This window comes from Epinephelus lanceolatus, chromosome 4 (genome assembly GCF_041903045.1).
Source record: "Epinephelus lanceolatus isolate andai-2023 chromosome 4, ASM4190304v1, whole genome shotgun sequence".
NCBI lineage: Eukaryota > Metazoa > Chordata > Actinopteri > Perciformes > Serranidae > Epinephelus > Epinephelus lanceolatus.
In genome coordinates this window covers 45,963,492-45,978,253 of record NC_135737.1, presented here as the reverse complement: position 1 = coordinate 45,978,253, position 14,762 = coordinate 45,963,492, and the positions used below count along the sequence as shown (strand labels likewise).

At 42.5% G+C, this 14,762-nt stretch overlaps 1 protein-coding gene across 1 annotated transcript; it reads left to right on the top strand.

Moving 5' to 3' along the window:
- The first annotated feature begins 2,241 nt into the window (after window positions 1-2,241).
- On the top strand, window positions 2,242-14,436 carry dhrs12la (dehydrogenase/reductase 12-like a). Its single transcript, XM_033631226.2, has 10 exons — window positions 2,242-2,368; window positions 4,935-5,068; window positions 6,831-6,913; window positions 7,035-7,130; window positions 7,303-7,384; window positions 7,471-7,532; window positions 8,887-8,991; window positions 9,389-9,479; window positions 10,122-10,259; window positions 13,435-14,436. Exons 1-10 carry the CDS (start codon window positions 2,313-2,315, stop codon window positions 13,548-13,550), a joined length of 963 nt encoding a protein of 320 aa, XP_033487117.1. The 5' UTR covers window positions 2,242-2,312; the 3' UTR covers window positions 13,551-14,436.
- The last annotated feature ends 326 nt before the right edge of the window (window positions 14,437-14,762 follow it).

The window sequence follows — 14,762 nt, the reverse complement described above, 5'->3', positions numbered from 1 at the left end:
AGCATCCCAGGACAGAGCTGGCCTTCTTGATCAGCTTGTCCAGTCTCTTCCTATCTGCAGCCGAGACGCTGCTGCCCCAGCAGACCACTCCGTAAAAGGTGGCTGATGCCACCACAGTGTCAAAGAAGGTCTTCAGGAGCGCCCCCTGCACTCCAAAAGACCTGAGCCGCCTCAGCAGGTACAGTCTGCTTTGGCCTTTCCTGTACAGTGCTGTTATGTGATTAGTCCAGTCCAGTTTATTGTTAAGATGAACACCCAGGTACTTTTCAACTGTCAGTCTTGGTTCAGTTCTCTGTACTCCCTGTCATCCCCATCTGTGATGAGGCCGACAATGGCAGAGTCATCGGAGAACTTCTGCAGGTGACAGGTGGGGGTGTTGTATGAAAAGTCTGCAGTGCAGAGGGTGAAGAGGAACAGTGCCAGCACCGTCCCCTGTGGGGCCCCCGTACTGCAGACAACCAAGTCCGATACACAATCCTGGGTCCTGACATACTGCGGCCAGTCCGTGAGGTAGTCCAGGATCCAGGATGTGAGGTGATTAGCCACCCCTATGTGCTCCAGTTTGTCCTTCAGAAGCGCAGGCTGTATGGTGTTGAAAGCACTAGAGAAATCAAAGAACATGATTCTCACAGAGCTTCCAGGCTTCTCCAGGTGGGAAAGAGCTCTATGCAGGAGGAAGATGACGGCGTCGTCCACCTCAGTGCCAGGCTGGTAGGCAAACTGCAGCGGGTCCATTGAAGGGCCTACTGCAGGGTGGAGACGAGACAGGACCAGGCGCTCCAGAGTCTTCATGAGGTGTGATGTTAATGCCACCGGTCTGAAGCTGCTGAAGTCCTTGGGGTGTGGAGTCTTGGGCACAGGTACCACACAGGATGTCTTCTACAGCTGTGGAAGAATGAGGTCACAGATACAAGAGTCCAAAATGAGTTTCCTCCGTGGGGTGACTGGGCTCAGCCTTAGAGATAGGGTGAAGAGCTCGGACATCTGGAGGGAGCTCGGAGCAGAGCTGCTGCTCATTTGCATCGTCAGTTGAGGTGATTCGGGCATCTCATCAGGATCCTCCTGGGCGCTTCCTGTTAGAGGTGTTCTGGGCACGTCCCACTGTTACGAGGCCCCGGGGCAGACCCAGAACACGCTGAAGGGATTACATATCTCGTCTGGCCTGGGAAGGCCTCGGGGTCCACCAGGAGGAGCTGGAAAGTGTTGCTGGGGAGAGGGACGTCTGGGGTGCTTTGCTTGGCCTGCTGCCCCCGCGACCCAGCCCCGGATAAGCGGATGAAAATGGATGGATGGATGGATGGATGGATGCCTGCTTTTGTGTATTTTACAGTTTGCTTTTGTTAATGAAGCACTGCATCGCATCACGAGATGTGCTAGCTTAGATGATCGCTTGTTTAGGTTATGTTTATGAGCTCTCTAAATTGTTTATCAGACTTGTTTGAAGGAGTAATATCATGAATGTTTATCTTATAAGAATTGAGTTTAAATATATTTTCCTTTGTTAATTTTCAAAACCACACATTTACTGTCAGTGTTGTAAACTTCCTGCATTTGGAGATTAAAGTATCCTCTCAAACTCCACTCTCTGGCCCAAATCATTCACTCCATAGATGTCCAACTCAAACCAGTGTATCCCTGAGGTCCTGACGTCCTCACACTCATTGCAACAGCTCCAATACCAACATATTATGTGGTACGTGAAATAAAATTAGAAAAATAAAATTAAAAAAGTTATGGTGAAGGAAGTGACTCAAGAAAAAATACTTTAAGCTTTGGGGAGGGTCAAGATTAAAAAAACAAAACAAGTCACACCTCAGCCACCTGCGTCCTCTGACAAGTAATATACAGTCCCTAACTTTAGCTAAATTTGCAGAGGACCTGGAGCCAGTATTTCTTAGCTTTTCCCTCATTGTCTGCCTGCCAGGTTTGTTTTACTGTACATGAGTTTATATTTAATGTCATATTTTGCCCCTTTGAACTGTACACCCGTGGGGGCGGAGCTGAAGCTGTTTACCTGGGAGATGCCACCACAATAAAAGGAAGTGTACATAAAGTAGGAATAAACGGCACGAGTTTGACAACGTGCTGTAAATTCACTTTGACAGTTTGGACCACACATGTCGATATAATATGTTCATGATGTGTGTTAATATAAGCCATGTGAGGTGTTGCATCCTTCCTGCCGCCGCTGGGGGGCCGCAGGACGTGCTGTCGCCTACTGATGCTGATCCAGAGGAGCTCCACGTGGTTTGGGTCCAGGGTAAAAGCGGAGCAGAGAGCTGAGCTCAGCGAGAGGCTTCCAGAGCAACACCATGTCTCTGTACCGCAACTCCGCCTGGTTTCTGAAGGGAGTGACCGAGTTCACCAGGTAAGATAAAGTCTTCATCTGATCTGTGTGTCTGCTGACTGAGACTGCACTCAGGTGTGTTAGAGGATGGAGAGAGGCTGTGTCCTGCTGCTGTGTCCTGGGGGCATCCTCCCTACTGTATCTGTGTGTGTGTGTGTGTGTGTGTGTGTGTGTGTGTGTGTGTGTGTGTGTGTGTGTGTGTGTGTGTGTGTGTGTGTAGGGACATTTTATTATCATTAATTCAGATCAGTACACAGTAATAACTTTTCTGGAAACAGTAATGCATCATAGGATGTAACTGGAAAAAATTAAGAAACTCAATATGGAAGAAAATTTAAAAATTGAATCAGAGCTGGAACGATTAATCGAATAGTTTCCATCTATTGAATTAATTGCCAACTAATTTGATAAGTTATTAATCAATCCATTTTATTTATTAGTTTTCATATTTAAGAAAACATAGACAAAAGTACATGAAAACATTTTTTTCCTCACACCCTGGGAACAAACAGTCAGATTAAATCCAGAATGAGATAATAATATGCCCACATAAAAAAAGAAACTGAATAAAATAAAACAGACAACCTCACAGCTGTTCAAGCAGATATGTGATGAAGGGTTGACGTACCCTTCTAAAATTTGTCCTGAAGTCCTCGTAAAGCAAACTTTATCTTTTCCAGCTTCAAAATATTGTAGTGTGTCTCTGGATCTGAGTCATTTTTTAAGGAGAAAATAAGTCAAATTTCTCTGATTCCAGCTTTTTAAAACGTGAATCTTGTCTGTCCTCGTTTCTCCTCTGTGACAGTAAACTGAATATCTTTGGGTTGTGGATAAAACCAGTTTGTTTGAGGACGTCATGTTTGGCTTTGGGAAACACTGACTGACTTTTTCACCATTTTCTGACACCTGATAGACCAAACAACTAATCAATTAATCATGATAGTGAAAATAACTGTTAGTTGCAGCCCTAGATGAAATACTTTATGATGTAATGGCTAATAATATCTCCTAATATTAAATTCTGCTTTTTTCTTAATGAATTTATTGTAATTTTATTTCTGATTCAACTGGGAGTAAACATCACAGGACACTAAAAGATAAATGTTCTGATATTTAACATTTACAGGCACCATACTCTGCAAAATAAAACTAGCTATAAATTAAGGCTTTTTTCCATTTATTTACACAAACATGATAGAAAATACAGCTAAAACAGTTGAAAAATTCTGCAGAAGACGTTAGAAGACAAATACGAAGGTACCTCCCCTATTAATTAACAACAATCATACATTAAAGAAAAAGATAAAAGCAAGGATTGCACAACTGAGCAAGAGTTACAGACTAAGAAGTGATACACCATTGTTAGAGATGTACAATTTACACAAAAACAAACAAATTCAAATGAATCAGTGAAGTGCTAAGGGAGTTCTTTTCAGATGTTTTTCTAGTTGTCTGTATCAATAGATCCTAAGAGATTTACCCACAAGGCCCCATTTTCTGCCCTACATATTATAAGAGGGCCCGAGGCCTCACCTCACGGGCCCCAGTGCCACCGCCCTGCCTGCACTGTCCATATTTACACCCCCGAATGTGAGGATGTGCTGCTTTTCTTTGCTTCGTAACATGTTTGGCTCTTTGGGCTGTTGATCGGGCAAAATAATCATTGATATCAAACAAGTGTGTGCAGGTGATAAGAGGTTTGGTGAGGTCAAAGGTTATTTAAGGGCTGGAACTTTGAAAGGGATAAGATGAGGTTTTGACCTTTTGTCTGCTGCTACATCAGTGAACAGAACGTAACGGCAGCACCGCTTTGAATATTATTGATTTTTGATTTGAGCAAACTTCATTGTGACTCAGCAGGAGCCATGTAAGACCATACATCTGCTGCTCAACCCCAAAGAGGCCCTAAACGCTTTATCAGTCCTGATCTGATCTATGGTGGCCCTAAGGCGCCTTTCCTCATCAGCGTGCAGCACGCCAAGTTGTGTGAAGAGGTGCTTTTGTGATTGTTTCCCTTCTCCCCTTTGTTCTGTGTTATCTTTTCTCCCAGAGAGCTGCCCGGCAACCCGCTCTGACCCTACACTAATAGCTCTCTGCATGACACCATCGAACAGAGCGGGCATTTAGCCTCCGACTTACCCCCCGCCCTGTCCCTTTATCCCCCCACTTCAACCGCCCTCAACAATGGCATCCAGGACAATGGGGGGAATTGAATTCCTTGGTGCTACACATGCTCACACACACAAACGCGCACACACACCGATCCTGTTGTCACCGTCGGTAGTCTGACCCCAAACCCCTTCTCACCAGAGATGATGCCAGGCACACTCTCGTCTTCATTGTATCTGTACAGTAAAGCTGTGAGGACACGTACAGTACACAGGCTGACCTCAAACACTGACCCGTTCTGAACTGAACTAACACACACACACATACACACACTTTTTCTCTCCATTTACAGCCCTTTAATCTCAGCATCACTCAGCTGAGCCCTGAGGCAGAGCTTTACAGCGGATGCATGGATGCATTAAATGTGCAGATGTTGCTGACATGAATATAACGCAGTTGATGGTCATATGTCTCACAGGAATGCCTTCCTGTCAGCCTCCAAGAGGTTCGTGGAGAAGGACCTGGAGGTGTCTGTGGCTGGACGCTCCTTCATGATAACAGGAGCCAACAGCGGCATTGGGAAAGCTACTGCCATGGCCATCGCTAAGAAAGGTGCTGACACTACTACAGATCAACTCACATCCTCCTCAGACACCAGCATTAGTTTATTTTTCATTAGTTGGACCTGATAAGTATAAAAAAACCTAAACATTTTCTTTGAACAGTGAGTAGTTTTGAAAAGACGACGATGTCTTCATATGAAGATAATGGGTTTATTATTATTATTATTATAATTATTATGAATAATAATTATAATAATATTAATAATCTTTATTTATAAAGCACTTCTAAAACAGAGTTACAAAATGCTTTACATGTCAACAATTTAAACAGACAAGACAGAGCCTCTGGGCCCTGACAGGAAATGCTCTGTCCCCTTTAGTTTTCAATCGGGCCTCTGGAACAGGCAGAAGGACCCCAAAGTACGTCCTGGTGTGTATGGTACTAAGAGGTCAGAGATTTAGCTGGGAGAGAAACCATGAAGAGCCTTAAAAGCAATCAGTAAAATCTTAAAATCTATTCTAAAATATACTGGAAGCCAGTAAAGAGGCTGGCAGCTGGATTCTTTACAGTCTGGAGTCGATTAAGACATTTTTGATTCAGGCATGAAAAGAAGCTGTTGTAGTGATTTAAGCATGATGAGATGAAGGCGTGTAAAATTGTCTCTGTGTCTTTAAAAGTCAACATGTATTGTAGCTTTGTGACATGCAGTTCAAAACTTAAATTACTGTCAAACCAGATTCGAAGCAGCATGTTTGATATTATCCACTAGGGGACCAGCTGAAGGCAGAATTTGTTGAGTAACATGCTGGGGCCCGATGACAACAATCTCTGTTTTTTTCAGCAGAAGAAAATGTTTTGACATCCGGCTTTTAACATCAGTAAGGCAGTCATTGAGTGAACACATCATTCAAGGGTCTGTGGCTCTAACAGGCATGTACATATGTGTATCATCTGCATAAAAATGAAAAGAGACAACATGACTCTGAATAATGTGCCCAAGGGGAAGCAGGTACAAGGAGAATAAAACTGGTCCCAGAACTGACCCCTGGAGCACACCGTACTTAAGAGATGAAAACGAAGAGAAGTGGTAATAGTCATAAGTATGTAATAAATATAAAACTGTTTATTTCAATGCCTGAACATTGTTGTGCAAGAAACTAAATTACAAACAATGTTGTGTAACTCTGTGGGTCAGGGGTCACCGTTCAAGTCTAAAGTTGTTCAAAACCATTTATTTTAACACCTGAAAAATGGCCATGCAAAAACTAAATTACAAATAATGCAACATGTCAAAAAGCCTTGTGATTTTTTTTGTCATTTTGTAATTCTGTATGAACTTTTCTTGCTCCATACGCCGAGCTAGGAATGTCCCTCTATCTGTAGGAACGGTCTGTCACACTTGGCTGGAGGCGCAGGTTGGCTACCCCTGAACTGGCACCTCTCTAGCAACCAGTCCATGTTACATGTTTGGTCTGTACAGGGACTTGAACCGGCAACCTTCTGGTTCCCGAGCCAAGTTACACGTCACATGTAAAACCTTAAACTCATGCACAGCAGTTCTCCAACCATGGAGCGTGACAAACAGGCCCACTGCACCTCAGTCTTGCCTTTTATGACTTGATGGCAGCTGCTAACACACCTGATCTCCCACACTGTAAATGTCACACACTACAGTAAAGTATAAACATTAAGTATGTCCAGGTAAAAACCATTAGCTCCTACTCATTCCCCTTTAACAAGAATAAATGTGTCTTCAAATACTGTTTTCCTCAGCTGGGAAAGAATGACATTTGCTCCATCTCCGTCACAGGTGGAACAATTCACATGGTGTGCAGGAACAAGGACAAGGCTGAGGAGGCGAGGGCTGATATCGTCAAGGAGACGGGAAATAAAGTACAGTATGACTCACTTCTCTACAGGCAATTTAAAAACACACGGGGATAGACAACCTTCAAATTGTCTGGTTCCACAATGTGACACTGTTTATTATTCTAAATGGCTGGCATCATTACAGGAGGTCTACGTCCACATCCTGGACCTGTCTGAGACCAAGAAGGTCTGGGAGTTCGCTGAGGCCTTCAAGAGGAAGTACAAGACCCTCAATGTACTGGTGAGTTTCCTGTTTTCACATTTGGAAATATATAGTAATGTGATTATTGATTCAATTTTTTGTTGGTAGGTACTTCACTTTTCCTCTCTCTCTTACTTTGTTACTTTTTCTTGGTCTGTCTTGGATCAATAAAAACCAGACGTAATGACCTCATGTGTTGTAATCTGTGCAGATCAATAACGCAGGCTCCATCATGAGTCAGAGGGAAGTAAACGCCGAGGGGCTTGAGAAGAGCTTTGCCACCAACGTCCTCAGTGAGTCAAAGGATGGGGTGAGGTGTGAAGAAAACGATGATGAGGTAAAACGATGGGAAAGTTATGATGTTTTTTTTTTCAATCAGGTGTTTACATCCTCACCAAGAGCCTCGTCCCTCTGCTGGAGAAGAGCACAGATCCCAGAGTGGTGAGAAGTTTTACTGTGCTTACTATTTTAAAAACTTTTAGGAACAGTTAACAGACTTTAAATATTGCAGCGTAATCCATCATTTTAATGAACATTTAATGGCTGCTGGGTTGTGGCTATTTAATGGTTCATTGCAGGTCACACCAATGAGACATGACCTCAGAAATCATTCTGAAAATTAGTTAAAAAAATCAGACATATAGAGGTTTTTTTTTTTTTTTTGTTGCTAACAACACATGATTACAGACTGCAATAATATCCAATAATATATTTATTATTTCAGTGTAAAAATGCTGCTGTGTAGTCAGCAGTGGAGGATGTCTTTAGTAAAGTAAAAACAATACCACAAAAAAAAAAAACCCACTGCATTCAAAAGTAGTATTATTTTAACCATTTGAAACCTGAAATGACATCACTTTTCTTGTGCTGCTTTCAGACACCTTTAGAAAACATTAATAAAATATAAAATAAACTAGGAATAAAAGAAAAAAGCTATATAAATAAAAATATAAATGATATTTATAATTATTACTATTACATATTTAAAATTATGTTACAGAATTATGATGATTTTAAAGCACTTTTTCCAGGTCATTTCCTTGTTTGTTTTCAACTTCTTCTTTTTTTCTTTTCTTTTTACTAATTTGGTAGCAAGCTGGTGCGATTTCTTTCAACAACAAAAAAAAAAAACACTGGGAAAAAAGACAATCAGCAACATCTAAGTTTAGCAATTAATAATAAAAAAATAAAATAGGGGAAAAAATGCTAGAGGAAAATTATAATCATCTCTATTACATATTTAAAATGATGGCACATAATTATTAGAATTTTCAAACACTTTTTCCAGGTCATTTCCTTGTTTGTTTTTAACTTTATTATTATTATTTATTTATTTATTTATTTATTTTACTAATTTGGTAAATGGGAATAAAGGCAATGAGCAACAACTAGGAAAACCAGAATTGTTGAAAAATAATAATAAAAAAATATATTGTAAGAAGAAGAAATCTGGAGGAAAATTACATGTATAATTATTCTTATTACATATTTAAAATTGTGGTACAGAGTTATTATAATTTTAAGCACTTTCCCAGGTCATTTCCTTGTTTGTTTGTGTTCATTTTTTAATAATTTTCTTGTTTTTATTTTTCACTTATTAATTTCTTGCTAATTTTATGGGTCATTTCTTCTTTTGTTGCTCATTGCCTTTAAGCACCGTTAGCTGCTAGCCGCCAGCTCAGGCGCCTCCATGTTGTTTACAGTACATAAATATCATATGAAACTGGGTATTATACCATTCCCGTATCAACCTCAGCTCCCTCTTCTGTCCTGTTTCCCTTCGTCCATGTTTCAGATCACAGTATCATCAGGGGGAATGTTGGTGCAGAAGCTCCGGACAGGAAACCTGCAGTCTGACAGGGGCCGCTATGACGGCACCATGGTCTACGCCCAGCACAAAGTAAGACGTGAGATTGAGACATGCTGATCCATGCATTAAGACTCAACTGAGGAATGTAGGAAACAGACAAGACGTATAAAATGTTGGCTACATTTAAAGATGCTGCATCAAAATACTGGCAAGTGGAAGTTTTAGTTTTAGTCCTGTTTTGATTGATGTCATAGAGAGCTGTGATTCATCAAATGCCACCTGGGCAAAGATGCCTCATATCTGAGTCTATTCCATATGTTTTGTGGTGATAATTTGAAATGTGCAGCATTAGGATGGTTGGCTTAAATAACACTGACATGTGAGTGTCACCTGCTGAGGGTCCAACCTTTCTGACGTCCTCAGGATCTCACTTAAGACACATTTATGTGTGTGTGTGTGTGTGTGTGTGTGTGTGTGTGCGTTTCAGAGGCAGCAGGTGGTGATGACAGAGCAGCTGGCGAAGGCTCACACAAACATCCACTTCTCCGTCATGCATCCTGGCTGGGTTGACACTCCAGGTACCGCCCCCTCACACACACACGCACAACACTAAAAATTAGCAGCCATAACTTTTTAGACAAATTAAACAAAATCATTCTCTATCCACGGACGATCGTAGTTAAGAGGGAGCTGAGCCAGAGAGCGAAGCTTTCAATTTACTGGTCCATCTGTGTCCCAACCCTCACCTATGGTCATGAGCTCTGGGTAGTGACCGAAAGAATGAGATCATGGATACAAGCAGTCGAAATGTGGGGTGTCTGGGCTCAGCCTTAGAGATAGGGGGAGGAGTCAGACATCTGGAGGGAGCTCGGAGTAGAGCCGCTGCTCCTTCGTGTCAAAAAGGGGTTAGTTAGAGGTGTTCCAGGCACGTCCCACTGGTAGGAGGCCCCGGGGCAGACCCAGAACACACTGGCGGCATTATATATCTCATCTGGCCTGGGAACACCTTGGTGTCCTCCAGGAGGAGCTGGAAAGTGTTGCTGGGGAGAGGGACGTGTGGGGAGCTTTGCTTGCCTGGCTGCCCCCGCGACCCGGCCCCAGATAAGTGGATGAAAACGGATCGATGTCATTCTGTATTCAAAACAATCATTAGCCATTATAGTGTCCTAATACTTGCAAGTTTGTTCCTGTCCCTCTATGTCAATGTCTTTCTGTCCTAGCGGTGGCCAATGCCATGCCAGACTTCCATAGCTCCATGAAGGACAGTCTGCGGGCCCCAGAGCAGGGGGCCGACACCGTGGTTTGGCTGGCTATCTCTGAGGCTGCAACCACAAACCCCAGTGGACGTTTCTACCAGGGTATGTTGTATTACTAAAGCAATCTCTGTCATGTTCATTTACCTGCTCATCTATTAGGGATTTGTGTTAAAATAAAGAGACATAAATACAATCTTAGTATCTCAAGATTGTTAAAACAGTGAGAAGGGGAGAAGAAGAGAAGAGTGACAAATACTACTGGCTGAATTTTGTGTGGATCAGTTGTGGGTTTGCATGGTGTGTGTGTGTGTGTGTGTGAGTGAGGGTTTGGCCAGTGTCCATTGCAGCTGGAGTGGGCTGCTTTTGGTGCCAGATACTGCTAGAGAGTACAGTGCCTCTGTGAGCACACACACACACACAAGTGCACTTTAGTGTAGACACACACACACACACACAATGACCTTGGTGGCCTTGAAGGCGACTGAAGCCTCATATAAAATTCTCACTTCAACAGAGACACAAATGAACTTTATTCATCTTTTAACGTGCTGTAATATGAGGCAGTTATGTCTAGTGTCCTCTTTTTTCTTATTTTAGGCAGGTTGGTCCAGCGTCCTGTTTTCAGTGTGTGTGTATGTAATACTAGTATAAAGTGACAGTGACATGGAGACATGATTGAGGACAGCTGACAGAAGTCTGTTTGGACTTTTTTGAAGGATAGGACTTCATATTTAAAGTGTTTTCCTGAACAGCAGTCAAACTGCTTTTGCATTGCTCTACGTCAACATTCGCTAAGCCCATCTGCTGTAAGTGCTGATATTGTGACATATAACTTCACTGTTATCATAGCAACACTGATTGTTTTTGATTTTGGCATTCTCATGCAAGTTAAAAAAAACCTGGGATCCTGTCTTGTATATGTTCAGATTAAAACTGGAAACAGTATTTGCTGTCCAGTGTACAATGGGTGGGTTTCCCACTTGGTCCCAAAATGGGTTATGCTAGAGCTTCCTTGGTACCAAGTGGGTATGGGCCCAAAATGGGCGTGTTATCTGGGGCCCACTTGGGTAAACTGACCCACTGGGCAACTGGCATGGGGCTGATATGGAACTCATGGACAATCCCATATAGGGCCAATTTTCACCCCATTTACTACCCACATGAGCCCCACATACAAATGCTGGTTCTGCATCTCACACGGGAAACAGGTTTTATATTGCAATCTATGTCACACTGTGAGATGGTCAACCCAAATTTCTGACACTGTCAGAGTTTTATCCCAGGCTGTCTTTGATCGCGAGACTGTGACAACATCCATCCTTGAACCTCTCACACTGTGCAACGTAGGACCACCGTTTTAGAGCCACGACCAAAGATATCACCGTTACCGATGGTCATCTTTAATCTGGGACGGCCCAAAATTGCAGTGTATATCAGCCTTAACTCAAGATAATCCACAGACCTTGTTCTGAGCAGTTTCATTAAGGAACTGTTTTCTCTCTTCCGAACTACACCCACCAACTGTATCACTGCGCAGAAGGAAGCATGCATCTACAGCTAGCTCACCCAGCACCACTGAGCCAGCTAACATTACAGCTAAGCCGAGGATGGTGCAGTTGATGATTATATGTTGCACTGTGACAAGCAGGAGCCTCTTGTCTATGAGTAGATGCACGCTTTGCATGGTGATATGCAGGGGCGGAAATCCCGGGGGGGACAGGGGGAATCATTCGAGACACAATTAATAATTTTTGAACAATGCAGTAGTATTTATTAAAAGCACAATGTAAGCGGTGCTCATTATAATCGCGCAATAATGTGCTATTTAAATCTTAAAAGATTTAGTCCCCCCCTCCCATTCCTAGTAGCGGTATATCCCACACTCTTTCCAACGGGCGGGGCTGCTTGGCAGCAGTAGCAGCGTGTGGCTGGAACCACTTCCCACATCGCGCATCGCAGGGTAAAATGTACACTCACACAGACACAGTTTAACTTAGGCTACACAAGTTACAACACATCCCATTTACTATTACAACAAGCCCCAGGCCCAGGCTGATAATATAAACTGTCTGCAACATTTCTCCTGCATTGTTCAAAAGCCTACTCAATTACGAGTGCTGCTAAGCTAAAAGCTAATGATTAAGCTCAGAGTTTAGTGATAGAGAGGACAAGAGAGAAAGAAGAGGGAGAGGACAGGACAAGAGCAGTCAGTGGTGGAGCAATGGGTACCTGTCTGTAGGCTCTCCACCTGTCATTGAGACAAACATCAAAGACGTGCAGACGAGGAGCGGTCATTACGTGCGACTATTACGCACGGTTGTGAGGTGCGCAGCAGCAGATCTCACAGCACACTGTTTATAAACCAGTTCACCAGTTTAATTGCAGGAAATGTTTAGTTGTTAAGCCATTTCTCATAAGTATAGACATTCACTCTGCCTGTTGGAGAGATAGAGAGAAGATTAAAGCTTCAAATTGCGGTAAAAGATGCTGTATAAAAGACAGGCTACAACTTTTTTTTTCCTTGCCCCCTCCCTGGAATTATTCTCTAAAATTTTACTGTTTATTGTCCCCCCCAACTATGAAATGGGATTTTCGCCCCTGGTGATATGGTTGGCGGGTGTAGATCTTTAACAGAAAATAGTTCCTACATGAAATTGCTCACGACAAAGTCTGTGGATTATCTTGAGTAACTGGGTCATGATTTCTGGAACGAGACATTACTGTTGAGTTTTTCAAATGTATTTTTTTTTTTAGCACTTTGAGCACAAATAGCTGAGTGCCATCCTGTTTAATTATATTGGAGAGAAGGCAGACATCTCTACGGCTGATATCTCCAACACTTGGCAAGTTACATCAAAACAAATTTAGATGTATTAACAGCACTACAGGTGTAGCAAAATTGTATTTTTGATTTTCAGGTGAACTGTCCCTTTAAAAATGTCTAATATTGCTCTTAGTAAACTCTGTACAAACCCTGGTGTTTGAATCACGTGTCAGTGTCAGGGGTGATGACTGGCTGCCTCTGTTGCAGTTGGGAACGAGGGCTGACAATTACTCCAGTGTCTGCATTTCTATTTCCCTCTAAAGTAGCAGGCTGATGTTTGTACTTGTGCTTTATTGCCTCGTAAACACAGACTCTGTCAGAACTGACCCCCTGACGCCTTGTAGAAATCAATATTCAACATCAGGACTTGATTAGGGAATAGGGAATACATCACAGATCAATAGACAACTCTAACATGGACACACCTTCTTATGTGTGTGTGTTTCTGCACAGACCGAAAGATGGTGTCCACCCACCTGCCACTGGCCTGGACCCACAGCTCTGCCCTGGAGGAGCAGAAGTTAATGTCTCTGCTGGAGGACTTGGCCAAGACGTTTCAGCCACACTGAGACGGCAGGAACTGGCTACCAGCACGCCACCGACACTAACACCACCCGTTCACACTGACCGAGGCTGGGCTCAGTATTTCATTCCTCCAGCTGAAGGAACAGATCTGGGTGCGTTTTATCCACAGCATTTGAGGTGCTAACACTTCCTGTGGTTGAAATATGAAGATATACTGTGGAACCCAGCCTTAAAATGAGAGATTAAACTCACCTGTAATGTAGGGATGAGTGAGATCTGTAATGCTTTAATTTTCTTATTTAACTTTTTAAGGACTAAACATTTAATTTTATAGGAGAGTTTGATGGTGATGCTGCCTTTAAACGATCCTTATCCTGCTGATGGAGAGAGCAGCTTCATAAACCAAACACACACACACACACACACACACACACACACACACACACCCCAGTCTGTTACTGTGACTTTAATAAAGTTGTCAATCAGATGGGAATCTGATTTGACCAAAGTCACGCACACACCCTGCATCATTAATTCACAACACCAGCTATGAGTTCAACAGACTGTCTCGTGTCTCGACGACTTGCAAACGTGTCACGTGATGTGTGTTTAATCCCTATGTGAGTAACCTGTGTGTTTGCCATGTTGTAGTGCAGCTCGTGTACTATGCAGGTTGAGCTCAGGCTGGAGGTGAAGTGCTCTCTCTGTTAGTCGTGTGCCTTTAATACTCCACACAGCAGCATCACTTGACGTGCAATAAAACCTGTGTATTTATGACTCTGTAATTTCTGCCCAGCACCTTTAAAAAGCCCTTTAACTGACTGTGAGTTGATTTGTAAATGCACGCTTGAATAAAGAAACTGTACTGATTGTTTTGTCTCGTTGTTGTCAGAAAAAAAGCAGTCAAATAAACATATCAGAATATCTTTATTAAGCATCTTTTTTTGTCTCTGTGCATCCTGGTTCGAGGGCCCAGAGAGATGTATGTCAGTACTGTATTGTCAACAAAAGTATTTAAAAATACAATTATTTTGAGAGATACATTAACAACAGCAAATGTCTTTTACAAGCATCCGAAGAGAAAAAGTCAGTTTACAGAGTTTGAGATTATGGGCCATGGTGTTGTGGGAAATGAGTCATGTTTACAAGTGTTGATGTGGCCTCTCATCAACATGAAGCCCATCCATTCTAGTGTCTGATGAACCAAAGATGACAGAAACAAAATGACCCCTACAAGTGCTCCATTTCCTTTCTTC